Here is a 27,961-nt window from a genome sequence, read left to right as displayed (position 1 = left end):
GGCTCCCTGCTTCTCACTGAGTACCAGAAAGAATGAATCCTGTGCCTGTTCTTTCCCCTGGAGATGTCAGGAAACTGGAAGCCTTAATGCACTTTCCAGGCTTTAGTGCAGGCTCAGCTGGGTTTTATTCAAAGAGGGAATTTAAAAGGTCAAAGCCATGTGCTCTGGCTGTCATCTTCCCAGAATCCCCTTCTTTCCATTCATGTGTATTTTTAAAATAATGTATTTTCTAATCACAAAAGTAATTTAAACATATTCTGGGAAAAACTGGGAAAAGAAATGAGAGAAAGAAACAAAATACAGAGGAGAGGAGAAAATCCTACATGTAATCCCACTGGTCTGAGATAACGTCTTCATATGTTGGCATATATCATTCTAGTCTTAGAAATGCCTTTGTGAGTGTGTGTGTGGGGGGAGTGTACGATTATATACATAATTACAGATACACTCACCTACTATATTTTAGCGTTTTTCTCTGACGTGGTATATTGTGAACATTTCCTTGTATCAGTAATATTTCTGAGATGTCATTTTTAATAGCTGCATACTATTTGATTGTATGGGTTACTCTATGGATCTTTTACTGTCTACTGTCGATCATTAGGTTGCTTACAATTCTGCAATATTATAATGTATTCTGGATAATACCTTGTGTTCTTGACACATCTATAATTATGTCAATAAGGTGGAACTGCTTAGGGGAACAAATAGGCATATCTTTAAGGTTTTAAGGTCAGATCCCAATTGTCCCTCCAGAAAGGTACAACCAATGAACACTCCTACCAATAACCAACTTATATCCTCTGCTCTCCCTTACTACTCTACACCAAAGCCAGGTATTAGCTTTAAAAATATCTCTAATAATTTGATAATGTACAAGGATATCATTTCGTTTGTATTTCTTTTATTACTGGCCATACTCAACAATTTTTTCTTTATTGACCAACTGTATTACTTATTTTGAGAAACGCCTGTTCATGTCCTTTGCTCATGTTATTGGGGACATAAAGATTTATGACTTTTGTGTCCTCAATCTTGACTGTCTTCATAATGAATAATCCCCTTTGCCTCTCTCAGTGATTTTTGCCTGAACGTCTACTTTTGGCTAAATGAACAGTGCAACCCGTTTTCTTTTTGCTTGTACTTGTGGAATGTCGTTTTGCTCGCTCCCTCTACTTTTAACTATCCTGAGCTCCTTTGCTTCGAATACGTCCGTAGGCAGCATGTGGGTAGAATCTGTTTGTTCTTGTTTGCCTACGGTGACAACTGGCTTACACTGCTTTATTTGAAACCTATAAAAGAATATATAATGAATGTTTGTTATTAAACAAGGTAGTTAATCCATTTGTAGTTATTACTGGCTCTTTCCCATGTCTGCGTCTCCTTGTCTTTCCAGATCTTTGCCAATGGCCCTTCCACTCTCTATTCCTACCTTCAACTGGCCAAGAGTGTTATAAAAAAGCGACTCTCACAACTCTCATCAAGTACCCTCTCCGGTGGCCACGTGGGGAGGGCTGAGACGCCCTTTAACAAAACAGAGGACGCCTGGGGCGGCTTCAGATCTGTGAGTAAGGCCTGGCGGGGACCCGCCGCGCCGCACTGACCTTCTGCAGCCCGCCGTTCTCCTCCAGCAGCGGCGGCAGCGCGCCCGGGCCGGCCGGCGGGGCCTCCGCATGGTAGTCCCGGAAGCAGCAGAAGAAGGAGCTGAGGATGCTGCGGCTGCGCTGCTTCTTCAGGCCGGCGCTACCCTGGGAGGCTGGGGAGACGCAGCACCCTGAGGCCCGGGCAGCGCGTGCCGGGGTGCATCCTGAGGACGGGGCGTGCGCTGCCCCCACCCAGCCCGCCCCGCCCCACCCCACCCCACCCACCCCGACGCCAGCCCACCCCACCCCGCCCCACCCCACCCACCCCGACGCCAGCCCACCCCACCCCGCCCCACCCCACCCACCCCGACGCCAGCCCACCCCACCCCGCCCCACCCCACCCACCCCGCCCCACCCACCCCGACGCCAGCCCACCCCACCCCGCCCCACCCCACCCACCCCGACGCCAGCCCACCCCACCCCGCCCCACCCCACCCACCCCGACGCCAGCCCACCCCACCCCGCCCCACCCCACCCACCCCACCCCACCCACCCCGACGCCAGCCCACCCCACCCCACCCCACCCCACCCCACCCCGACTCCGGGAGGCCCACTCAGGACGGGCAGACGAGGGGCCCCGGGAAGTTCCTCTAAAGGATTGTTACTGGACGAGTGAATCCTAGGCGGCCAGCCGGTCCATGGAGGCCAGTCCCTCTGGCTGGACGGAATTCCTCGGACCTCAGCCCAGCGGGGGCTGCTTGCTCATTACGTGACCCACCCTTAGGGTCAGGCACCCTCTGCATTCCTGAGCCCGGCAGAGAGCGGCTCTGACCCTGCGTCAAGCACCCCTTCAAAACAAGGATCCTTTAAGGCACAAATCCTTGGCGCTCTCGGAGAAGCATTTCTCTATCAAGGGTACCAAGAGTCACTTTGAAACTAGGTTCTTCGATAATCCCCGCTCCCCATGGAAATGACTCATTTCACGGGGTTAAGAAATAGGATGCGTAAGGGCACAAAGGAGCCCCCTTCCTCAGCTGAAGGGAAACTGACTGCAGCCTGGACTCACAGAGCCCAGGGCTGAAGGCTTCCGTTCCACTTAAACAGCAAGAAACGTGGCACAGAGAACAGGTGCTCTGGCCTGCGCAGGGCTGGCCCGGGCAAAGCCCGTCTTTGTGAGACCCAGGGCAGTACTGGGCCATGGACTTGGTCCCTGACCTGGCCTGGGCTAAAGATCCTGACAGAGGGATGGATCCTTTCTGTCATCCAGGGTGCAAGATAAGCTGACACAAGTTAGAAATAGAAGGCAAAAATTAGTATAAATGAAATGCACACCTCAGGGGAGGAAACTCACAACTTGGAGGGGCAGGGGGATTTTGCATGGGAATGCAGCGAGGGCTTTCCCCCCTACATATCATGCCTGGGTGGGTCAGCAGTGCTCTGAGAAGAGGCTATAGGTAAAGGAACATGCTTACGGTTAAGGGGAAAATCACCAATGGAGGAAATTACTTAAGTCCACACGATCACTGTTGGAGTTTATTTGTCCCCAAAAGCAATTCTGGCAAGGCTCCTATTTTTGAACACGAGTGACTTGTACACCACCTTCCCTCTGAAGAGACTGCGAAACCTTTGCTAAAAGTCTTGGGGTCCTTCCCAGCTGACAGCAAAAGCCAATGCGTTCAGAAAAAGTATGGAAAAGCTGTTTTTCCAGCAACTCTACAGGCATGGATGGTGACTAGCCTATGTTTGAGCACATCACCCAGTAAGTGTGAATGTAAGATCCTTTTTCACTAAAGATGAGCTTTAGAACCATAAATCCCCAGGAAAGTGGGCTGTTTATCTGCCTTGTGAATGTCTGAGGACATGTCCCAGGTACCATTTCAGGCCCCACCTGTCAGGCCAGGCCAGGTCTCCGGACACAGAGGCCGTCCGAGCAGCAGTGTGGGAAGCGATAATGACACTGTTTACCGAGGACCAGGCCTCTTAATTCCAGGACTTTACAGCCCTCACCTCACAGCTACCCAAGGAGAAAGGTGTCATTGCTTCCATATCACTGCCGAGAAAATACAACTAGTAGCTGCATGTGCCAGGATTTGAACCCAAGAGGGCCTGTTACCAAAGTGTGTGCTTTCTCCATGTGCCATGCGGAAGACCATCTTAAAACAACTTAGGTCAGATTAAGGAGAGGAAGAAAAAGGCCAAATGGAGAGAAAACTGCTTGCAGTAAACTCCCATTTTATATAAATGATTGGTTAAACTCTTTTGTTGTTATATTGGGTGTTTTAATTTTTGTGCCACACTCAAATAACTTAGTCAGAGGAAGAAGAAAAAAGCTCTCTTCTGCCTTGGGTGGTGTTGCTCAGTGGTTAGAGCATCGATTCCCAGTCATGGCACATGCCCCAGGTTGCAGGTCCAATCCCCGGTCGGGGCATGTGCGAGAGGCAACCGATCAATGTTTCTCTCCCACATAGATGTTTCTCTCTCTCTCTCTTTCCCTCTTCCCCTCTCTCTAGAATCAATGAAAAACATATCCTCACATGAGGACTAAAAAACACACACAAAACCTCAACCCTTTCTTCTCTGGCCAATTCTCTGCAAGTAAACAAGTATTTGTTCATGTCTCAGAGACACTGAGCAGATAATACCCAGGTTGGGCAGTAAATAGCTCTGCAAAAAGTACCTTCCCAGGTTCTATTTTCATCCTCGGATCACACAAATCCACCTATAACTAACTAACTAACTAACTTATATGCTAAAAAAATCCTAAATCTGGAGCCAGTGAGCTACTTATAATTTCCACCATATGATTATTTAGCATGTAGAAGCCATAAATAGACTGAGAGTCACTAAATGAGCTTGAGTCACTTGGGAGCCTATCGTCCCCGATGGGGAAATGGCAGCTACTCAGCTTCTGCCTTCTCTGTGGAGCAGCCTAAGGGGTCTCACTTCCCCGCCTGTGCTAGGGTCCAGGCCTCTTCCTGCCAACTACAGTTAGTTCTAAGATCTGCAGGGACCTCTGGGAGGCTGGGGGATTTCTAATTTTCTAGTCACTCTTGGCTGAGTCTGGCGCTCTCAAAATCAGGCCGGGGGGGAAATGGATGGATTTCCCCACTCTCAGTGCTCATTTGTTCCTAAAAGGGCTCAAGACACGGGCTGTCTGAATGTAAGGACCCTACTGCCTTCCACCCCCAGCTCTTGCCTCTCCTCTAGCTACAGTCGGGTGAAAGGGTTTTGGTTGCTACATGAAATTAAAGCCATAGTTTAACGGACAAATGTTTATATTATAACATTTTACTATAACATTAGATCAGAAAAACTAGATAAATAATTGTATATCTGACTTGATTAGAACCGTGCAAAACAAATTAAAGGAGATCATAAATAAGAAAAGGCTGGCAAAAATATGTCAGAATGTTACAGTAATTGTCAGGCTATGAGTGCTCACATTTCTTCCTTCTATGTATATTTTCCAAATGTTTTATGGCAATTATACAGTACTCTAACAAAGGGAAAGCAAGTAATCTTGTTACGCCTTCATTTGGCAACTTGGTGATGCTCAGGAGAAACCATATCCTACTTCTAAATCGAAACCTTTAGACTTACTCCTATGCTTTCCCACTCCATGCCCGTGAAGCACAAACCGGGCAACAGCAGTGTTGTTAAAAGCCTCGCAGGAAGCAAATGTCGCTACTTTCACGGCCCACACCCCCTCCTGGACCGTGATTATCTCCAACCCGCCCACCTCAAAACCAGAGGAGGCCCACGTGAAAGGCAGGCACCAAACAAGTGTCTTCCCCAGCAGAACGCTCCCACTGGCTTTCTCATCTGGCAGCCCCAGCAGACCCCCACCCGCCCTGCACACACACATGCGTCCAGCTTCTTTGTTCTTTATCAGGACTGGGCCTCTCACCACCTTTCTTCACCGCCTTTAAATGTTCCTACTGATAACATACATAAGAGAGAGGTCTCCTGGTGGCTCAGGTATCCAGGAGCAAGGTCTTTAGCAGGATGGTAACAGCAGGAGATTATAGAGAGTTTAATGCATACACCTTCCTGTTATGTGGGTTTTAATACTTCGGAGGAGTAAAGGAAGGAGCAGCAACTTCGAACATCAGTCTAAAACATTACATAAAGATTTTCTTTTTTAAAAATCAGACTTAGGAAGAAAGAGTCACAGACAATCATTCCAAAGTTTCCTGCTGCCTTTCCCCATAACCTTCCCACCCGTATCCACACCCACACCCGCCCACCGCACTCCCGGTTTCCTCTCCGATAGACTCCTCACCAAGCTGACATCCCCGCTCCCACTCTTCTTGTTCTCATATCCCCACTTCTCAGAATATGCCTGTTCTTCAGGGGCTGGAGGAAGCCCACCCCAGTGGAAGGGATTTGTTCCTTGGCCACTGAATTCCCATGTGAATGTGTGTATATCTGAGCTATGTCTTCAGCTCATTCCTCTCCACTTCCAGGCACCCATCTCCTCGTCTAAAAACCTACCCTTCTCCCTTTCATCAAGTAGTTGGGTTTGATACCCTTAGCAGCTCTTATATATGTCCTCAACAATTTCCTGTCCCTGTCATATCCCAGCTGAGACACTCATCACTTTGTCCCTGGACACCTGTGATAGCTTTTTTACTTGTTTTCTTGCTGATCTTGTGTCCTATAATTAATAATCGACAGGAGCCACCTAGGGAAAGCCCAACAAGTAAATAGGTTCTTTGGTCGTTAAGAGTGTGGACTCTGCAGTGAGCTTGCTTAGGTGTAGAATGCTGGCTTGACCAGCAGTAGTACAGGGCCTCCTAGGTAAGTTACGTGACTTTTTTGTGCTTCGGTTTCCTTATCTGTAAAATGGGGATAATAAAGGTACTCATCTATAGGCAGCTGTGAGAATGGGGTTATTATAAAGCATCAGAACAGTGTCTAGCACTGGGTAAGCACTTCATAAATGTTAACTCTTGTTATTAGCATTAGTCTCCTAAAAGCTTTTGCTTTTTAAAGGAGTGGGGGTTCTGGAGGAAAATCCTAAATCAAAGGCTGGATTCTGTGGGTATATATTTTTTCCCTGGCATCTGACAACTAGGAGGCATAACTTACCATCACAGATCCTGGTTACATAAATGGCAATTTAGAAAGCAAAAGTGGAAAAAAATCTGGGGAAGTGATTCTACTTAATTGCTCTAAAAACTGGATGTAGAGATGAGAAAAGGGAAGGTTAAGGGTCCAAATGAGCTCTGTTGGGGGCTGCTGCCTGCTTTCCTCTTACTCAGCTCCCTCTAGGGCTGCAGCTGAGCTCCCTCCTCCGCTGAGCACTGCACCTGTCCAGTCTGCATTTGACCCAGGGCCTCCTTGCCCTAAGCTGCGCATGGAAAACAAGTGTCCTCCTGTGTGAGGTGGACCACATGAGGACCATGCAGGCGGCTAATGGACCCAGCACGGGCCTCTCTTGCAGGCTCACCTACTGGGCCCTTAGATGCTGCCATTTCTCCCAGGCTCTGGCAGAGCAGGCCTGTCAGATGGACCATCCTTTTCTCTCCCTTAGCCCTGCTAACGAAGACATGCCCATGGCTGGTGCCAGCAGCTGCCCTTCTCTTCACACAGATGGTTGGGCCATGGGCACGGACATCCCATAGGCTGAGTAAAGGGAGATCATTAGCAGGAGCTTTGAAATTACATTTGGGTGCGAGCCCCAGCCCAGCTCTTTGTTAGCCAGTGTGACTTCATCTGACTAAGTCACACCAGTAACACGGGCATCATAATGCCTACCCTGCAGGGCTCCCTGTGTACATGCGGCAAAAACACGTACGTCTGCGTAAGAGAGAAAATCTACCGGTAGCCTAAAGCATAGCAACAAAAAATTTTGTTTGCTTTAGACACGGTACAGTGTCTTACTGTGAACCTTCAGGAGTCAGCTTCTATCTGGACAACAGTCCTCCCAAAACAGCCTGGCTTTATGAGAAAACACGTTGACAGGCCCATCTTGTTTCTGGTTATGTGAATTCTAAACACAGAACTTACAGTAGCTCTTTAAAACTGTACCACCTATCCAGTGAAGTTTTCTTTGAATAATAATAATAGAAACCAAACAAACATATACAAAGGAGCTCCACATGTAAAGCTTAGAGTAAACCCAAGGACTCAGTTTTGTAGGCACTCACCTGAAATATAGGTAGAAAGTGTTGTAATTAAAAACATGAAATGTCCAGGGGTAAGTCCACCAAGGCTGTCCGTGATGTTTGTCCTTCAGTGGGACAGGAGGGCTGGTCTAAGGAGCTATCAAACCGTGCTTATGCTAACGTGCAAGGCACAACGGAATTCACGACCAGTCAGGAACACAGGCTGACAAGGGGCAGTTCTAGTCATCCTCTTATACCGCCTGACTAACTGGTTCCTTCTATACCCAGAAATTGAAATGTTGACCCCCAAACAGCCAGTGTTTTCTTAATTAGCCTGACAGCTGCCTGAGCCCACAATCACTACCCTGGTTTGTACTCTGGATGTGGGAGGCTTCAGGACCCAAACTTCCAGGTTCCACATCAATTCGGAGCTTCCCACGTTCACCTTTGTGAGCACCCCACCCATCCTTTGTATCTCTGAGCTGACCTAGAACTCCCGGTGCGCCACACACATCTCTACACAATCAAAGGAGTAGTTCAGGAGGAAGATCAGAGTAGCCGAACACACAGGCAGAAATGCTGGCTACTCACTATGAGTCCATCCCCAATCATCTTGGCAGCTACAGAAAACAGAAGGTTTGCCTTTCATTTCCATGGTGTCAAGCCACCTACGTGCCGGCACAGGGGCCAGACTGCCCAACACCCAGCGTAATGGAATTTCTAGGAGAACACTGACTTATCACATAAGAGCAGAATTAAAAAAGGTGTTCCAGAGCAGATTTACATCATCCAAGTATTTACAGCAGAACATTATGAACAAAAATACATCCTGCCCGGCCAGTGTGGCTCAGCAGTTGAGCATCGACCTAGGATCCTGGAGATCGAGGTTCGATTCCCAGTCAGGGCACATGCCTGGGTTGCGGGCTTCATCCCCAGTAGGGGGCGTGTAGGAGGCAGCCGATCAATGACTCTCTCATCACTGATGTTTCTATCTCTCTCTCTCTCTCTCTCCCCCTCTTCCTTCCTCTCTCTGAAATCAGTAAGGACACATTAAAAATCAACATCCTGTTCCAAGCATCAACGTGGACACCAGTGCTGTTAAGGCTGCAAAACTGCACCCTGGAGTTTCCCAGGGTAGGGATCTGTCTTTAACGTAGGGGTGTCAGACCACTTTACAACCCCGGAGAGGCCGTGCAGCTCAACGCACAGCTCTGCTACTATGGATTAAGCTACACACCTTTTTTCTGGGAGGAGGGGGAGTTCCCTCCCGAGGTCGGCGTTTAAATGAATGCACCATTTCTTCTCTTCGGGACTTGGGCTGCAACCTCTGGAATGCATCCCAGGGCCGTGGTTCGCAATGGGTGTTGAACAGGAAATTCTGGGCAGTCTATGCATACATTACATTCCTTTCCCACCCCAAAGAGTGGTCAACAACCACAGCTTCCCTCTGTTTGAATAGAAGGGGGGTGTCGAGGGCGGGGAGAAGCCAGGGCACAGACTGCACACAGTTCAAAAAAGCAGATGTGGCTGCTGAGGATCCAAACATCTTTTTCTCCTAGAAAAAGGGCTTAGGCACCCAAAGAGTCACTTTTTGAGATAGCCAGTCAATCCCTATTCCTTTTCTAAGCGATAAATTTCCCCAGGGAATTCCACCCAATGCTCTGTGAAAGAAACGTACCTCTGAAAGCGCATTTTCCCACTGCAGCCAGGAACTGGCACGGCTCTTCCAGCAGAGAGAAATCAAGGGGGTGGGGTGGGAGCAGGGCTGGTGGCTAAGGCTGCACAGGGGAAATTCTATTCTCACCTTCCCATGATGATAGGATGTCGTTCCCCTGCTCACCGTTGGCTCCTAACAGCCCACATTAGCTGAGAGCCTCGTTTGTGCGAGACTTTTACATAAGCCATCTCTATCTCTGGCCTTCACAGTGCACAGTGCCAATATAACCACCTCTCTGATGAGAAGGCAGAGACTCAGAGAACATTCAACTACACAGCAAGGGTACTGGGTTCAAAGCCAGAGAAACCTGCCTGCAGGGCTCCCAGCCACCTCACAACCCTCCCTGCCTCTCCCCAGCACTCTTTGGGGTTGGGGTTTTATTTCTAGGGAGAAATTGAATAGGAGATTTTGTGCCACCTGCCTTCACTCCAAATGCTACACTTTAGAAAAAATATATATATGTTTTTTAATATTGATTTTAGAGAAAGAAGAGAGAGGGAAAGATAGAAACATTGATGAGAGAGAAACATCGATCGGCTGCCTCCTGCACACCCCCTACTGGGAATCGAGCCCGCAACACGGTCATGCGCCCTGACCTGGAATCAAACTGGTGACCCCTTGGTGCATGGGGTGATGCTCAGCCAACTAAGCCACACTGGCACGGCCAAATGCTGCACTTTCGAGAACTCCCAAATAAACCAATGATATTCACGGCAGCCCTATGAGATGAGTCCCTCTTCTGGGAATGCCCTTCCTCACCTTAGCACTTCCCCAGACCTTTGTGCCCGAGGTCACACACTTAAACGGAGCAGGGCTGGATATAAACCAGGTCTGTGCGAGTCTAGAACCCAAGCTCTTAAAGATCACTATACAGAGCCTGTTTCTCACATTGAGAGCCAAAGTTAACAGAACAAAGGATTTAAAGAGGTAATGCACTTAGGAGGAAGTAAAGGTTAAAATTTAACAATCATCAAATAAGTGAATGTTTAAACAATGAGGCCAGTTTTGTACCTATTAAATGAACAGAAATGATAAAAATAAAAACATATAGCCAACGATGGAGAGGTTTTGATGGCACAGGCCCATTCATTCACACATCACTGATAACTCTGCAAATGGAACAATCCACGTGAAAAGCAGATGAGTGGCATGTCAAAGACTAAACTATCTGAATGTCTAAGAGAGTAGAAATGGTCAGTTACATCAGTGCACAGCAACCAGACAGAATCCTGTGCTGCCTGAAGAAACGACCATTACGAAGACACACAGAGAAGTGTCTGTGGTCACTGGCAGGTGAAGCGTCCCAGACACTGCGCATGCCTTGCGTCTGTAACTTTTTAATGTGCTTCTGGACAAGGTCTGGATGGTGGGCTCCAGGGACACAGGCTTGGAACCTCTCTTGTTCACGCCTGAGTCCCTGAGACCTAGAAACATGCTGGTACAAAACAGGCCTGTCATAGCAGGTGTTTACTGAATAAATGAACGTATGAAAGGAAACAAAGAACAGTGAAAATGACTGATATTTTAAAAAGAAACAGTTCCTGCGATTCTTCGAGAAAGAGCTCAGCTCGAGCAACACCACTTTCCTGGGAAGCCCTCTTGCCCACAGCAAGCTTCCCTCCTCTAAGAAGTCTGAACCTATGCTACCCACATTTGGCCAACCCCTTCTGCAGACCCAAATTGTACCTCCCCTGCCATCTTTAGTGAAGATGGCAGTCCCTGCTTCCTATAAAATAATTAGTGCAAGTTTCCAGAAAGAGAGATTATGTAAAATTCACTAGTATGTTAAGCAAGCATGGCAACCTCTGGATCACAAGACTAGGTTATTACTTTTTTTTATTCTTTTCTATCATTTCTCAATATATAAAAAAAAGTTGAGTAAATATTTAAAATGCTTCTGCTCAATAAAATAGATGGGAACATTTTCATGTATCTTTCTATGACCTGATTTTGATCGACTCTATTGTACTCCACAGTACAGATGTGAGTTGCACTATATTTAAACTAACTTGGGCCATTTATGTTGTTTCCTTTAAAAACATGTGTCGTAAAAAACCCTGCAATTTGCAACAGTAATGCCGAGAACAATCTGGTTGTCTTATCAATATGGGACAAAATAAAATAAGTCTCTAGGTGGAATACTACACAGCTGTTAACAAGGCTGCAGCTCCACACATACTGATACTAGCTAACACTTACCTTAGTTAAGATGTGCCATGCGCTATTCTATGCCCTTTATATACATTGACTCATTGAATCCTTTCAGTAATCTTATGAGGTAAGGACTATTATTATATTCATTTTATAGATGGAAAAACTAAGGTCCAGAGAAGTTAAGAAACCTGCTTAGTAAGTAGTAGAGTTTGTTCAAACCCAAGTAGTCTGTGCTCTTGACCTCTGCCTGTATTGCCTACTGATAATGGAGCTCATCCTGAGACATGTTAAATGAGAAAAGCGAGGTACGAATGGTACATACAGCATGCTACTATCAACCTCCAAATACAACATTAAATAAATTAACAGAAGAATATGCACACACACATGTATATTCTTACATGTGCAAAGAGTATCTCTGGAAAGACATAAATAACTGGTTGCTTCATGGGAGAGAAATGGAGGTCAGAACTGGGTGGGAGGGAGAATTATTTTTTACTCTATTCTCTTTCGAATCCTTTACATTTTGTATCATGTATTAAAATAATAATTCTGTGTCATGTATTATGCATTATAATCAGTAAAAAGTATAAATATCAAAAATAATACTGAAATAAGCACAGTGTCCATACTTTTATGAGCATGTCTAATGATTCCCTTAGAAGAAAATCCTAGAAATGTAATTGCGAGGACCAAAGTCTTTGGGGAAAAAAGTCAAGCCTCTTGACACCTATAGACAACCTGCCTTTTAGTGAGGCAGTGTGGATGTGTACTCCCACCCGGGGGGTATTACAGTAGGGATGTGCCAACACCGAGACTTTAAACAGCCTTTGTCAATCTGAAAGGTAAAAACGGCAACTCATTATTGTTTCATTTGCATTTCCTTGACTGCCATCCAAGTATGCTTTTTGGCCATTTCTATTTCTTTGAGAATTATGCTTATAAATTTTTTGCCTATTTTTTCCTTTGATGTGTAAGGGTTCCTTTGTCATACAGTAGAGACAAATAATGCCTCAGAGTCCTCAATAATCCTCCTCAAAGAACGGATGCTTCCCTAGGCCAGAAACAAAACAAAAAAGCTCCCATCTGTCTGCCAGCAAATCTTCAATTCCTACATCAGTTTTGCCCCTGATCAATTATGACAGTATATCCATCATTTATTGTCAGAGTCTGTTATCTATGAGGCAAGACCTGGATGTCTGGACTCCCTATTATTCTGCCAAGAGGATTCCCTTGATCAGATGGCCGTCACACACCTACCTGTCAGGAGAGTGTACCTGTCATGATGGGAACTGATATTTATAAGTCAATGCCACAGATCCACCCAGGCCTTCACCTGCCCAGGGGCACCACTGAGCTACCTCACAGGATTACCTGATTTGCAGAGCTGAAGGGATCTCAGAGGTCACTCACGTGGGTGGTTTCTAAGTGAGTGCCCAGGATGCTAATTATGAATAGGGGTCTCTGAGAGCCTGGGGATGTGGCTACAACACAGCTGGACGCACATGGAAACACCACGCTCTGCTGCTGTTGGGAGGCTGCACACCTATGCGGCTGGTGACAGTCAGGGGCTGTTTCTTATTTACGATGTTGAATATCTATGTCTCTATTAGCAAATGAGAACAAAAACTAATTCTTTAATACATTATTTGCTAGCATTGATATGGGGTCCATGGTGGGGGCAGGAATGAAAAAAGTAATAGTGTTTCTAATGCAGACTGGAAACCTATGAGCCTAGCCACCATAGCTGTTCCTCTCAGTTCCCTGGGGTGGCTTCAATGGAGGAGTCTTCCTGTCTCCTGCTGCTCTGGTCATTTCAGCACTTCGGCGTTTACCCCCACTTGCTTGTGTGCTATCTTTTAATTTCTTTCTGTCAGCTGGCCTACTGTCTTCTCTGTAACTTTCCCAAGGCCTTACAGACCTCTCCCAAGTTGCCACTGGTCATCATTCTGGTCTCAAGTAGCAGAACTATCAGCCCCCAAAGGGCGGTGAATTCATCCAGCATAATGCTTACTGGGTGTCTTCTCTGTGTCAGACAGTGATCTTGGTGCTGAGGAAAAGAGCAGCGAACAAAACTCACAACAATCCCTGCCCTCGCTGAGCTTACAACCAGTGGGAACAGACAATAAACAAACATGTAAAATATAGAGAAGGTCAGATGGTGGTAAGTACTGTGGATCAAAGTAAAGCAGGAGAGAGGTTAAAGAGTGGGATGTGTGTGTTTAAATAGGGTATTTGGGGAAGACCACACTGTAAAAGTGACATCTGAGCAAAGGCCTTCAGGAGGTGAGGGTGAGCCTTCCGGATTCAGAGCACAGCAGGTGCAAAGGCCCTCAGGCCAGGCCATTCTGGGCATGTGCAAGAACAGCAAGGGGGCCAGTGTGGCTGCAACAGAGTAACTGCGGAGACGGTGGTAGGAGAGGAGGTCAGGGGTGAAAGGCTAGGTCAGGTAGGACCTGTATGCCACTGGAAGGATGTGGTTTTTCCTTTGATTGAGATAGGAAAGTTGCTGGAATAGTGCCATTCAAATGGGAGGCTTATGACAGAAACATAATAAGGCTATTTAGGGCCAGAGTCAGGTGCTGTGGAGCCACCTCACCTGAGGTACATTCCTGGCTTTGGAGAACTATCACCCCTGCGATGTATGCCCTCCACCTCTTCTCCCATTCTGTTACCCACCCTCCACTGGCCTCCACACACACCACCCCCAGCATTCCTTCTGGAATGCTCCCCACCCTTACCTGTCTGTCAGCACCTGCTCTGTTCCCAGGACCAGATACCTACTTTGCAAGGCCCAGTGCAAAATGAAAATGCAGGGCCCCTTGTTCAAAAAGTAAGAATTTCAAGACTGAAACGGCAGAGCACTAAACCAAGTGTGGGGGGGTGGAGGGTGGGGAGGGAAGACCTCTGCTGGGTGGCCCTGCCTATTCCTGTTCTACCCAAGAAGGCAGATGAAGGCAGGGGCGTGAACGCAGGCCGCACCCCCGGACACAGCCCTGGTTGGAGGTGTAGGGGACCACGGCCCTCGCTACTACATTCCGCAAAGAGCTGAACGAGTCTGGGCGGAGAAGAAAGGCAAGCCCAGGAACCGGTGCTGGGAGAGCAGCCTTTTGGCGCAAGGACAGCTTCCAGGAGGGGCAAACCTGAAACTAAAAGAGAAGGCTGAACAGAAACGTTTCCTGCATGTGTCCTCTGCCCTGGGCATTGAGGGAAAGAGGCTCAACAAGGCGGAGGGTGCAGGCAAACCTCCATGGCTGTTGGCCAAGGCTCCCCTTGGGCAGGGCAGTGTCCTGGGGGAAGTGGGACTGTGGCTGAGTTGGAAGGACGGACCGAGGGCATATGGAGAGACACTTATATGGGAAGATGGGAATTGACAGAGGCAAGCAAGCAGCCAGTGTGTTTGAGGGGCAACGAGGAGACCAATGTGACTGGTGGCAGGGGATGTCCCACCAGGTGAGACCAGAGTTGGGGGGTAGGTTTTAGCTTGAAGGCAGCGTTTGTGTGTGTGTGTGTGTGTGTGTGTGTTAGTGAATGCTTTGAGGAGGGACAGGGACAGGCTGAGAGCTGTCCTCTTGGAAGGCTTGCCTGGCAGAGTATGAAGGACAGAAGGCAGGCTTAGATCCCCATCTAGGCAGGGGTCACGCTGGTGAGGGCAGGGGGGTAGGAGCCTACCAAAATCAGCCAGGCAGCACCTTCCTGCCATCAGCAGTGGGTTTGCACAGATGGACAGGCATGAGAGAGGGTTCAGATGCACATCTCCAAGCAACAAGTAGGAGAACTACCCACTCCTGAGACACAGTTCTCTGGCAGGATGCCTCCAACCACGTACATCCCGCAGAATTCCTAATTTTAGCATCCAGACTGGAACTTGTCTCACCAAAATAAACCTGGCCACAAATATTTACTTTTATCATTATTTGCCAGTGTAGAGGCAGGAAGATCAACAGGAGCCACAGGACATTTTACACGTTGCCCACCAGGATAATTCCTCAGGGTGCCCACTGGTCCCCCTTATGGGAGAAGCTGGCAATAACAATAGAAGGGAGCCTGCAAGGAAAAGTAAACACTGTTGGCACCAGGTCACTCGGTGCTGTTTTTCAGTCTCTCAAATATCAACCCTGGACTTCGTAACCCTTTCGAATTCCTTTTCCACATGGATAAACAAGCCCTCCAATTGTGGGACTGAAACCACAAGGGACAAAGAGCAAATGCTGAAAGAGCAAGAGAAATTTATTTTCATCGTGTAAACGGGACACACAGTACTCCTCTCTTCAGGCCAGATCATGGAAACAGCGTTAGCACGAACTGTAATGAACTCTGAATTCATACCTCGAGAATCTCAGACAAAGAAAATCTCACCTAGGACTCGTGCAAACGCTACCTGGCAAAAGGCCTCTCGGCCTTGTTCCCAGTGTTCAAGCACAGGAACCCTTCCCTGTTTTGTTTTAACAAGGGAAGGGTAAAATACAAGAGTTTATGCTTCTGACATTCCGATTAAAACAGGCATCAGCTCTAAGGCATGTGGACAGGCGTTCTCAGATTAATTCTGAAAATTTCATTAAATTCTATGTTTGTATTGTTCCCTTCCTATTACTGTAGTTTTCTGAGAGCCAAAATGAGTGATTTAATACTGTTTGGATTTTGCATTGGTTTGTAAGTTGTTTCATTAAAAAAAAAAAAAACCCACAGAGAAAAGCCAGGAAAACTTGTTTGTATAACTAGATAACAGTTTAATAATTCAGATGAAAATATGCACATTCAAATTTCACTGTCAACAGCCTGTATTCCTAACTGTACAATGTGAATTACCATAAGAGCGTGGCTTTATAAAAAATGTTTTTGGTTATTTGTCCCTTTACCAGGCATTTTCTAGGGTAGAAAACCTTTATAAATGGAAAAATATTAACAAAGAAATGTCTGTAGATAAAGATGCATAAGCCACGGATTTCAAAATAAACAGTACACTTGGCAGACTGAGCCTGGAATAGGAAGTTCCACGTGATTGTTCCTACAGAGTTCCGCTCTGCCAACATCAGATATTTTAAGAACGCACTTGAACTATTGGTTGGGATGGCAGTCCACTGGAAGTCTTCACAGCATTTTCAGGGTTTCACAAAAGAGGACCTCAGGGCTCCTTTCTCCAACTGACTACTTCGATGTCACTTCAAGAACACGAGCAATGTGGACGCCAAGTTCCGTTTTCCCTCCTGCGTGCCCCACAATCAATCAACTATCAGGCCAGGGCTCTTCTCACCATCTGCTCAGTTGTCATCCTGGCCCACGCCGCCACTCCACCCTCCCTGGAACCTGAGCAGCAGTCTGACTGGTGACAGGTCTCTCCTCACCACTCTCTCCAAGTGATCTCTTCTCAAGGTGTGGCGAGACCCCTTTCCTGCTTACAGTCCCTTGGAGGCCCTACCTGGCTTGGACTGGGTTATTGTAATGTTACAGAAGATAAGGTAACAAAGGGAAGCAAAGGATGCTTGGTGGACTCACCCTTTAGTGCCCACGATGGAAGCATTGCCCTGGTTTGTCAAATACCCCCAGGCTGGCATAGTCCTACCAGGCCCATAGCCCTTACACAGACACACACTTCAGTGCTCCAGGCCAGGAGCTGGCAAAACCCTGGCTGGTGAGCAGCCTGTGTTCACAAGCCTCACTTGCCAACCACTTGTTTGGGGCCCGGAATGCTATTTCCCATAAATACCATGTGATAAAGAGTTTATGGTGCCCATGATGGCCTGTAAGGCCCAGTTTAACCCATAACTCAACAGAGTCACATTTGCAAGGGAAAAGAGTAGCGATGTAAAGATTTTTCTGAGCAGAGGAGGGAGAATCTCCAAATGAGATGGAGCAACTGGAGTTTCCAGCCCAATTCCTGTCCTGAGATCCACTTTCACTTTGCGAATCCAACTGGTCACCAAGGCCCTGCTTCAGGTTCCTCAGGGCACTGCTTCCCAGACCACTCAGGGAAACTCTGGGATAGTTTCCCTGGCCTTCCTGCTCCTGCAAGCCTTCTGCTGAGGACAGCATTTAAGAATCGAACTCAGAGTTACCTACAAGGGGCGGCTAGATGAGGTTGCCTTCATGTTCCTCTCCATGGGTCCTCTATGGAGCTGTTCTGGCTATCTCTCCTCCCCCAAGGAGATATCTCCATTTCCCAAGACCTAGGAAAGAGTCCTCAAGCACATCTGAACTTGGCAGAGACAAGGCCCAAGAGAAGAGGGCACAAAGAGAAGAAACAGGATGTCCCAGCCTGACCAGGAGTTGTAGTTACCACTCTCTGATAGGGTGTGTCCCCTTACCACAGAGGCGAGGCCTCATAATAGTTCTATACCAGCATACACGGTGTATACACTGTGTGTGTGTGTGTGTGGGGGGGGGGGTGTTTGTTGGGGCAATGATTAAAATTGTTCCTAAGCTCCAGGAGCTGCACTTTATTTAAGACCCTATCTATCTGATGCAGAAAGACAAAAAACAACTCTACCACAATAAAGAAGACAATTTCTGAGTGTCACTGTAAAGCAATGCGAAATTTTGGTCTATACAGTTTGTGATCAGATTAAATCAAGACAACATGTGATGGGAGAACTATTAAGAGAACTAACTGATATGAAAACGAAATGTGCCTGGAAGGACAGAAAGAGATTACAGTCCTCCAGAAATGTGAGCCCAGACGACACTCTGAGGGAGAGGCGCACCACATTTACAGGTTGGAGGGCTCCAAGAAATACGGTAAATGCAAGAAGGTTTGGAAAATAGTCCACACATGTCCCTGAAGGTACTGAGCCATTCTGGGAGCAGAGGCATGAAGCTAAGAAAAGACCCAGCACACAGCACAGGGAGCCTCAAGGACCCAGCCAGCCTGAGCACACACAGGGACTTCCAGAGCTAGCACGGGCCTTGGCATGATGGGGCAGGGGCGCGAGGGGCTCTAACGAATTAGACTTTGAGGAATGTTCTGATGACAGGTGGATTCTTGAGCTCCTTAATAAAGACACAGAGAAATGCACAATGTCAGAACTGGTTAGATGCAAACAGAGACTGGAACTCAGCTCTCCAGGCCCTGAGCTCTGTTCCCTTGTCCAATGAAGCAAGTATGCATGCAACTGAGTGCATTAAGCTTATGTCCCTTCTAGAGCACCCTTCTGTGTGCTTCCCCTCCTCCCTGTGCCCGCCTGTTTCTGCTCCCCATCTCTCCTCATTGAGTACTTCCCACAGTCCTCCCTCGAGCCCCTTTCTTACCTTTTAAGGTCTGGTTCCATGAAGCTTTCTGAAAGTCTTCCCTAAAAACACCAACCCACATTTCTCTTCCCAGATACCTACTATGCCTTTGGGCGCTTGACTCAGCCAGCTCTTTTCTTGAATTTCTGCTGTTAAACATAATAGCACTGAATTTTACACTTTGCTCATTCATGTCTTATTCAACACCACATAGCCACTGCCTGGATACTGAAATCAAGGCTGAAAAATGAAAAGATAAGGTTCCATCACTTACAGTTTTTCTCTCAGCACAAGAACTGCCCGACACTTCCTTTATACTCCTTTAAAAATCTGATGACTGAGTAACACTATGTACTAAATAGAAACATTTACTAGGAAAACTATATCCAGTACACTGTGGTCTGGCATTTGCTGTAAGGCTACATTTCTAACTAGATGACATCAACCTAATAAGGTCTAAATTTATTCATCTATATTGGGATATAATTTAGGACAATTTATCAGCAGATCATTTTCTAAATAATTATAGTGAGAATGTCTAACGCTTTAGGGCAAAGGATGTGCCATAAATATTAAACAGGATATACAAATGCTTTCTTACATTTCATTTGTATATAAACCGGAGTGGAAAATTCACTTTACATGAGTAAAATTATTCACGCTCTGCTAGTCTCTATCTTACAAGCTACGACAGTTTAAGTGTGAGCATGCATCTTCTCTGCCATTGGACTGTGAGCTCCTGAGGAAAGGGACTGAGTCCTCACTCTGTCCCTCTGACATCTGTCCTTCTCTGTACTGTGCCCTCGCCCTCACCTGGGCACCGGGCCTCAGTGCTCACTAAGTGTCTGCTAAACAAATGAGCCCCGAGAGGAGGCATCAGCATTCTGGGTACCACAAGTCCCAGGCAGAGTTTGGGTGTGCTGAAGTAGCCTCCTGCTTTCTACCCCACTGCGATGCCATAATTCTTGTCCAACTTCATCCCATCTTTCTGGTGTCCTAGGTATGGAGAGGTTCCCAGTGACCCTGCGCAGATGCCCATTGCTTTGTTATATCTGCAATGACCCTATTTCCAAATAAGGTCACATTCTGAAGTCCTGGGGGTTAGGACTTCAGCAGATCTTTTTGCAGGACACAGTTTAATCCATTATAAGTGCCATGTGAATAAAAGCACCACATTTAAAAACCAGTGAAATAATGAGAGACCAGGTCATTCGGACTATCCCTTCGGCTGAGAACAATGAGAAAAGGTGGAAAAGTATTTAAAAATTCTGCTCAAAGTTATGGAGAATTAGCAGGTGATGCAGAACAATGAAACCAAGATTCAGAAGGAGGGAGGAATCCAGAGGCAAGCCTGGCATCTGGGGACACTCTTCCTCTAAGAATGCCTGTAACTCCTGGAAGAGTTGGCTAAGAGCTGGAAAGGCTGAGCAGCACTCTGGACAGGTGCGGAGCTAGGGAGACTAAAGTGGAAGTCCCCTTCCTAAAGTAAAGAGTAAAGAGGGACCAAAAGCAGGCTGGTAGATGCCCTCTCAAGCCCTGGAACTGGATTACAGTGATGACAGATTGTGGGTGCTCTGGGGCCTTCCGGAAATAAATGTATGCTCTCCCTAAAGGAAGGTAACATCATCCAAAGCCTCAAGTTATTTCTGTAAGTTTTCATCTATGATGACTTACACTCAATCAGAAATAACCAGGTATATGAAGATATAAGACGATATGAATGGATTCCAAGTAAAACAACAGGCAACAGAAACAGACCCACAGGGGCTAAAAATAAAGGTGTTATCAGACACAGAATTGAAAAAAAACCTATGCTTAATATGTTCAAGAGTTAAAGACTGAAAAGTTTCTCAATGCTAGAAACAAAACAAAACAAAACAAAAAGAACACACTGCAATCCCAAAACTTTAAAATAACTGAAATTAAGAATTCAATAGGTGGGTTTAACAACAGCTTAAATACAGCTTGAAGAGAAAATTAGTCAACCAAATGATAGGCCCAAAGAAAATATCTAGCTTGAAAATCAGGGACAAAAGAATAGAAAATAAAGATGAGAGGGTGAGAGATGTAAGGGATACAAAAAAAGGGGACTAATAGATATGCAATTAGAATCACAGGAGAGAAAGGAGAGAATTGGGCAGAAGAAATAACAGCCAAGAATTTTTCAAAACCAAAGAGAGACATCAAGTACAGATCCAAGATCTTAAATGGATGATCTCCACACAGGATAAATAAAAAGAAAATGGTACTTAGGCACATAATAAACTGCTGTGCACCAAAGACAAAGTGAAAATCTTAAAAGCAGCCAGAGGGAATAAAAGACAGATTATTATTATCAAAGGAGTAACAATAAAATTGACAGTAATTTCTCAACAAAAATACCGGAAGCCAAAAGACACTGGAATACTGTCAAAGTGCTGAAAGAAAATATCCAAATGTTTAAAAAACAAAAGACACCAATTTTAAACAAACTCTTAAGAAAGAAATAACCCCAGTCTTACATAAATTCTTCCAGAGAACAAAACACATGGTTATTTTATGAGACTAACAAAACCATGGCAAAGACACTAACGAACAGTAAAACTATAGGCAATCCTTGTCATGAGCATGGACGTAAAAATCCTGAACAGAAGATTCAGAAAATGAATCCAGCAATATATTCAAATAATATAATGCACCTCAAGCAAATGGCTTGAATGAAGAAATGTAATTCATCACATTTACAGAATAAAGAGGAAAAACAGGAATAGAGTCGGAAAAATAATGACATTCAACATCTTTTTATGATAAAAACACCTTGCAAACTAGGACCAGAGAGGGACTTCCTGAATTAGATAAATGGTATTTATAAACACCTAATGGACTCATCATACTTGATGAAATGTTGCTAGTTTCCTGCTGAGATCAAGGACAAGATGAGGATGCCTGAATGGGCACTTCTATTAAACATCATACTAGGGAAAAAAACACACGTATAAGCAAGGGGTGGGGAGGCGGAAGCTTATTCACTGATATTTTGATTATTGCATAGAAAATCCAAAAGAATCTTCAGATAAATTTCTAGAATCAACAATTAGTTGGGAAATATAAGAAGGTCAGTTTGAAAATATCTCTTGTATTTCTAAACACCAACAACAGACATTTAGAAAAAGGGGAAAAATTAAGTTATAATTTACACGAACATCCAAATATAAAATATCTAAGAATAAACTGAAAGACCTGTATGCAGAAAATGCTAAGCTTTTATCTAGAGAAAATTTACACGTCTATAAAAAATGGAGGGACATACCATATTCATGGTTTTGAAGATTCAATATTTTAAAGATGCCAATTTTCCCCAAACTAGTCTACGGATTCCATGCAGTCTCAATGAAAACCACAGCAGCTTTTGTTTTTGTTCATTTTGTGGAAACTGGAAACAAATAAGCTGACTTACGTGGAAATGAAAAGGGCCAATAACTGACTTGCTCCACTGGATACTGAAACTTATACAGCAACGGTGATTACAAATGTGTAATTTTGGTAAAAGAATAGAGAAATAGGCCAGTGTAACAGAACAGAAAGCCTGGAAACAGTCTCAGGCATATCTATGTTCACACAGAGAGACCAACATGGTTAGATTCCGGGAGCCTTGCTCTCTGTATAATCCTGGGCAAGGCTCTCCCCGTATCCTGACTTCAGTTTCTTCATTGACAATATCTGCAATTTGAACTCGGTTACAAAATTCTGACTTGAAATAAAAATGAACGGATTAATAAGCACTTCCAGTTTGCAGGGTCTCCCCAATTCTCACTTCCACCTCAAAGCAAGACAACCTTCTAGGAAACCATTCCCCACCCCTGCTTTCCTGGAAAAGGGAATAGCCGGGATTTATGCCCTGTGTCCTGCCACCTACAGATGTTAATCCAAAGTATTCCAGGGAAGTCTGTGTCTAAAGGGTATAAACTGCTCTCTTGCCATGTTTGCTCACTTAGGAGGCATACAAGGTAGTGGATGAATCAGGTAGTCCTTGGTTTTAAAATACTGTTTTTCATTTACATGTCTATCAAGTTTCTAATCAAACTGTTTACGGTCTCTGAACCTCAGTTATCCTTATATCTGTGGAAGGACAGTTATTGTGAAGATTAAATTGACTAATGCTTGTGAAGCACTTAGGACAGTGTCTAACTCATAGCAAGCATTTAAAAAGTGAAAGCCATTATTGAAAATATACTGGGGCTGGGTGCTGGGGCTGTTTACTAATGATGGGGACAGGGTAGCGGAAATGAACTAGACTTGTGAGGGTTTATCACATAGTGCCTCCTGTGTCGTTAATGTTTAATAAATATTTGTGGAATGGGGAAGTTACTCATTTACCAGGCTCTCTCACAAATCCTGTAGTTAGTGTCCTCTTGTTTATAGTGTCAGGATTGCTTTGAAATGATAATTGGATTCCTAATATATTTCTGCCCTCCATGAAAGACTGGGCTCCTCCCAAGGCCCCAATACCACACACACACACACACACACACACACACACACGCACACCAGCCTCAGCTAACATCTTTTCCCTTCTCATCCTGAACATATGGGGGGCCCTATGCCTCATGTGGTCAACTTGTGCTTTACTGAAGGTCTACCCTACCCAGAGACCCCTAACACAAAACAGCCTATAAAGGAAACATTTCAAAACCAACAAGAAGCTGGGTACCACCATGCCCTATTTCAGAGCTTACATTTTAGGCCTGAAAACATTTGCCAGGAAGGGAGGAGTGGCCAGGGCTGACTGCAGGAAGGAGCTGGCCTTCCCTGCTGGGATTGTCACATGACTTTTGGACCCTACCGAGGGGGAGTGTGTTAAGTTCTCCCCCTCACCCCTGACACCATAAACCAAGGTGCTTTTAAAGTCACAGATGAATATGCTAAACCGTAACTGTTTGAAGAGGGACTCATGACAATTTTTGACTTGTAAGCATATAAGAATCCTGCTCCTCCCTCTGGCTACAGAAAGGGCTGCACCTGCCACCATGGTGCTTGGTAAGTTTCCTGAGACTTGCTGCTAACCCTCCTCTTACCCTTCCCAATAAGAGAATCTGAACCTGCTTTGGAAATGTAATTTAAAAAAGCCATTTTCTCCAACGTTATTTGTCGAAGGTTCTTCTCTTCGGATGTTCGGTGGAACTACACATGGCTGATCTGCACCCCAGATGAAGGCGTCATTGTTCAGCCGTCCCTCAGCCTTCTCTGTTCTAGCTACACAGCTCTATGTCCCTCGAGGGTCTGCCCTCCCCGATCTCGCTGGCCCTTCTCTGAATTCACTCTCAGTTCTCCCGAGTAACAAAAGGGGCCTCATCGCCCTGCAGCCTAGACTCAGTTTACACTGCAAAGTGTTATGAAAAGTTTGTGATCTCCCTCAATTTGTAAAACCCAAGGAGCACTACACTCTTAGTATTCAGTCACCTTGGCAAAGCACACTGCAGACGAGCAAATGCGGCAGCCGCCGTAACCACATCCAGGGCTCACCCTCTGCTTTGATTTCCTGAGCCCAGCAATAAGCCGAGTCAGGCTCCTGCGATAGACTGTTTTGAAAGAAGCAAGGGCATTAGGTGATTTAAATGACCTACGGGCTCACTGTAAGCTCCGCATCTGTCCAGCGCCCTCGGACACCATCCTCTAACAAAGCCCTATGTACATAAGGCAGGGCAGGGGCCGGGACTTTGCACACAGGGCAGGGGCCCCAACCTTGGAACCACTGGAGCTTGGGAGGAGCTGTAATCCACTGGCTCACCTCCCCCAGACATCGGGGCCCACATTCACTTGTGGTGAGCTCACACCTCTCACCCTGTGGAGTAATTCAGCTTCTGTGTGTTTCCCTGGAACAAAGGGGCATTTATTTCAGCAGCAAGCAAACTATTTCATGCGAGTATAGCGCTGAATTTTAAAAATCAAAGCCAATGAAAAGAAAATATTACATTCTACAACTAATATTTTTAAAAATATGTTTTTGTTGATTTCAGAGAGAGGAAGGAAGAGGGAGAGAGAGAGAGAAACATTTACTGGCTGCTTCCTGCAAGCCCCCTACAGGGGATGGAGCCCGAAACCCAGGCATGTGCCGGGAATTGAACCAGCGACCTCCAGGTACATGGGGCAACGCTCAGCCAACTGAGCCACACCAGCCAGGCTATGACTAACTTTTTAGGAATATATTTACTATATTCTTCATAAATACCATCTACTTATAATGAGCTGAGCTCTTTCCTCAAATTACCTTTAAACTGAATTTCTAGATCTCTGACTAAAACGCAGTCCAACTTCTGAGTACCACAGATTCAAATGGAGTTTTCCAAGTAAAATCTTAAGACTCTATACTGTCGTATGGTTACTGTGTGGCCTGGAATTCTGTTAGTACTTGACTCACCCAACCTCATTTAATCCTCACAACAATACTAACAGGTACTTACTATTATTCTCCCATTTTACGGATGAGGAAACTGAAGCCTAGACAGGTTAAGTCACTCGCCCAAAGTCAGAGGTAATAAGTGGAGCTGCAATTAGAACCCCGTAGCCTGGCTCCACTGCTCATCTGAACCATTCTTCCCAGGATGTGAAAAGAATGGAAACGTGTGATACATTCACTTTGTGGGAAATAAGAGTTTAATGTTTAATCAGCATACGTTTAAAATCCATTAGTGGTAGTTCATGGCCACCACGATCCTGAATTCCAGGTAATGGTGACTCGCCGTCCCTTCCTTCATTCCCTCACCACTTGTGGGACTCGGCGTCCCGGCCCTGCTCAAGGTCATGCAGCTCATGATCGTGACCACAGAGTCCCTGGTGGAAAGGGCCAGCCTTTCACGCTGCAGGAGGAGTGAGGGAACTGAGGTTACCCACCCAGGACTATTTCTTTCCCTCCTGCTGCTGACTGAAAGAACACCAACACACCAGGAAAAACAGGAAGCTGGTTACCAGATACGCCAGAACAACAGCTCCACTGTTCTGAGTGACTGGCAAGAAGCACAGCCACTGCTGTGTCCCAGGGCCTCTGGCCTGGACAGAAACAGCCAGCCCCAGGGTAGCGCTGGGCATGCCGCAGGCAGTCTTGGGTGAGCACTGTGGCTGGTTCCTTCTAACCAACCACCCGGCCACCCTGGGCAGCCTGCTCGGTCCCTAGGATCTGGAGGGCACGGAGCAGAAAAAGGACCCATGTTTACTGGGCACCCGCTATCCCACTGTTTATTCATGATGCCGGTCCCATACCTGGAAGGTGGGTCATGATTTCCATGGCGTAAATGAAAACAGTGAGGCTCAGAGAGCTTGACTGATCCCCTCAGCCAGGGCATCATGGGCGGAGACTGGAACCTGGCTTTGTCTACTTTCAAAAGCCCTTAATCGGATGTATTTTTTTCCATCATGCCACGCTGTAAATTTTCTTTCTCAAATTTAACCAACAAGGTATCTTGACTTTCATTGCGCCAACAAACTAAACAAAACCACCAACGAATCCGTATCAGTTTCTTTAAAGAAAAACACTTTGTGCAACACTTTAAAAAATTTAAAGGACAAACAAAATAGTTGCAGAATTATGATGAAGAATAAATATCAATATTGGGTAAAGGCTGCCTACAAATGGAAAAGAAAAGTCTAAACCACCCCCCAATAGTAATATAAACAGGTATACTACTCTCTAACCAACTTGGAAAAATTTCAACCTCATTATTAATCAAAATGCAAAAATAAACTCAATGTACGTTAGCTATTAAGTTGGTCATTAAGGAATACAGAACACAGTGTTGGCATGAGAGCATACTATTGCTGGAAGTGTAAATTGCTACTATCCTTTTGGAAAGCAATTTAGTAATTTGTACCAGGTCATAGAAGCTTTTGTATACTCCTTCACCCAGTAATTCCATTTCCTGAGTCTATCCTAAGGGATTAATTTAAAATGGAAAGTCATATGCAACACGGACACTTTCTTTTCTGCATTACTTATAAGTGGGGGATAAGTGGAAAGCAACCTAAATGTCATTCTAATAAGTGTTGGTATATTTAGTCAACAAAATATTACTCCGCCATTAAAAATGATGCTGATAGTCTATGTATCACAGAAAAATACTGTTAAATGCGTCATTAAGGAAAGAATGACTGGGGTGAGTGTAACAATGCATTTGGTGTAAAATGTGATTATGTAGATATGTGCTAGCACTTATGCAAAAAAAAAAAATTTACCCATGACGAGATGAAACAGAATACACACACACACACAAAAAGGAAAGAAGGTACACGGTTCAAAATATTTTATGCAGCTCTTCTGATAGGTTTACATGCATTTGCCATCTCTCCACTTTCCATTAGGCATTTTGTTTCTGAACAAAAGAGAACCACGTTTGGAATACTCTCGCCTGTTTGATGGACACTCGCCCACCTGGCGGGCACTGCCAGGTGATGCGTTTCCAGAAGTGAGCCCGAGGGGTGGCTTACAGCATCCCTTCTTTCATGTGGTTTCTAGGCGGCTTTTGTGCTGTGTTTGTGTTCTCACCCTACAAAGGTTACTTTTGGTCCATTAACCACTTGTGGTTTAGGGGCTACACTGAGGACTATGGGGGACGACCAGAGCAAACTTAAGGGAAAAGAAAAACGGAGGACTTTGCTTGTTGTGCATCTCGGGAGCAGAAGGTTGCATGTGCCATGTGCAGTAGTTCCTGGCACATGATGAACACCGTCTGATGAATAGCCCCGTGTGAATGCTTGTGTTTCCTTTTCAGCCCTATAGGCTGCTCCCGTTCCCCACAGGCAAACTTTTAATGAGCTTGAGGCATATGTTTTCAAGAGTGATCACAAAATGTGCAATGGGTTTTTCTATTTTTAACTTATGGAAATATCTGTTTGTGCATTTAATGCTGTGTACCCTCCCAGCTGGTCACCCGTTCCCCCCTTCTCCTTCCTCAACTCTCCCTCTCACCTTGCAGAGGAGCTGCACATGGACTGTATGCATCTGGCACAACATAATGTCAACAGTGCCGACTGAGTAAATTAAACTTCTTCAAGGCCCTTTATTTTTTTAAAGAGAAAGTTGAACATGAGATATGTAGCTTTCAGGAATGTATTTTTCTTGTGTCAAGAAGTCCGTTATAACTTTAATAAAAAATGTTTAAATTAAAAAGTGATCCTCTGAATTCCCCCATTCTCTTAGAAAC

The 27,961-nt window shown here is 45.5% G+C and overlaps 1 protein-coding gene across 3 annotated transcripts in view; it reads right to left on the bottom strand.

Moving 5' to 3' along the window:
* Nucleotides 1–27,961, bottom strand: part of CTDSPL (CTD small phosphatase like) — an 88,717-nt gene that overhangs the window by 23,502 nt on the left and 37,254 nt on the right. For all 3 annotated transcript variants that reach the window (XM_081159729.1, XM_081159733.1, XM_081159728.1), the window contains exon 2: nt 1,605–1,756. In XM_081159729.1, the coding sequence (XP_081015855.1) occupies nt 1,605–1,756 (152 nt within the window). The remainder of the gene's footprint in view (nt 1–1,604; nt 1,757–27,961) is intronic.

This window comes from Miniopterus schreibersii (genome assembly GCF_964146895.1).
Source record: "Miniopterus schreibersii genome assembly, chromosome: 15".
Classification (NCBI taxonomy): Eukaryota; Metazoa; Chordata; class Mammalia; order Chiroptera; family Miniopteridae; genus Miniopterus; species Miniopterus schreibersii.
Note: the sequence above shows the minus strand (reverse complement) of the source record. Positions and strands in the feature narration are given on the sequence as shown.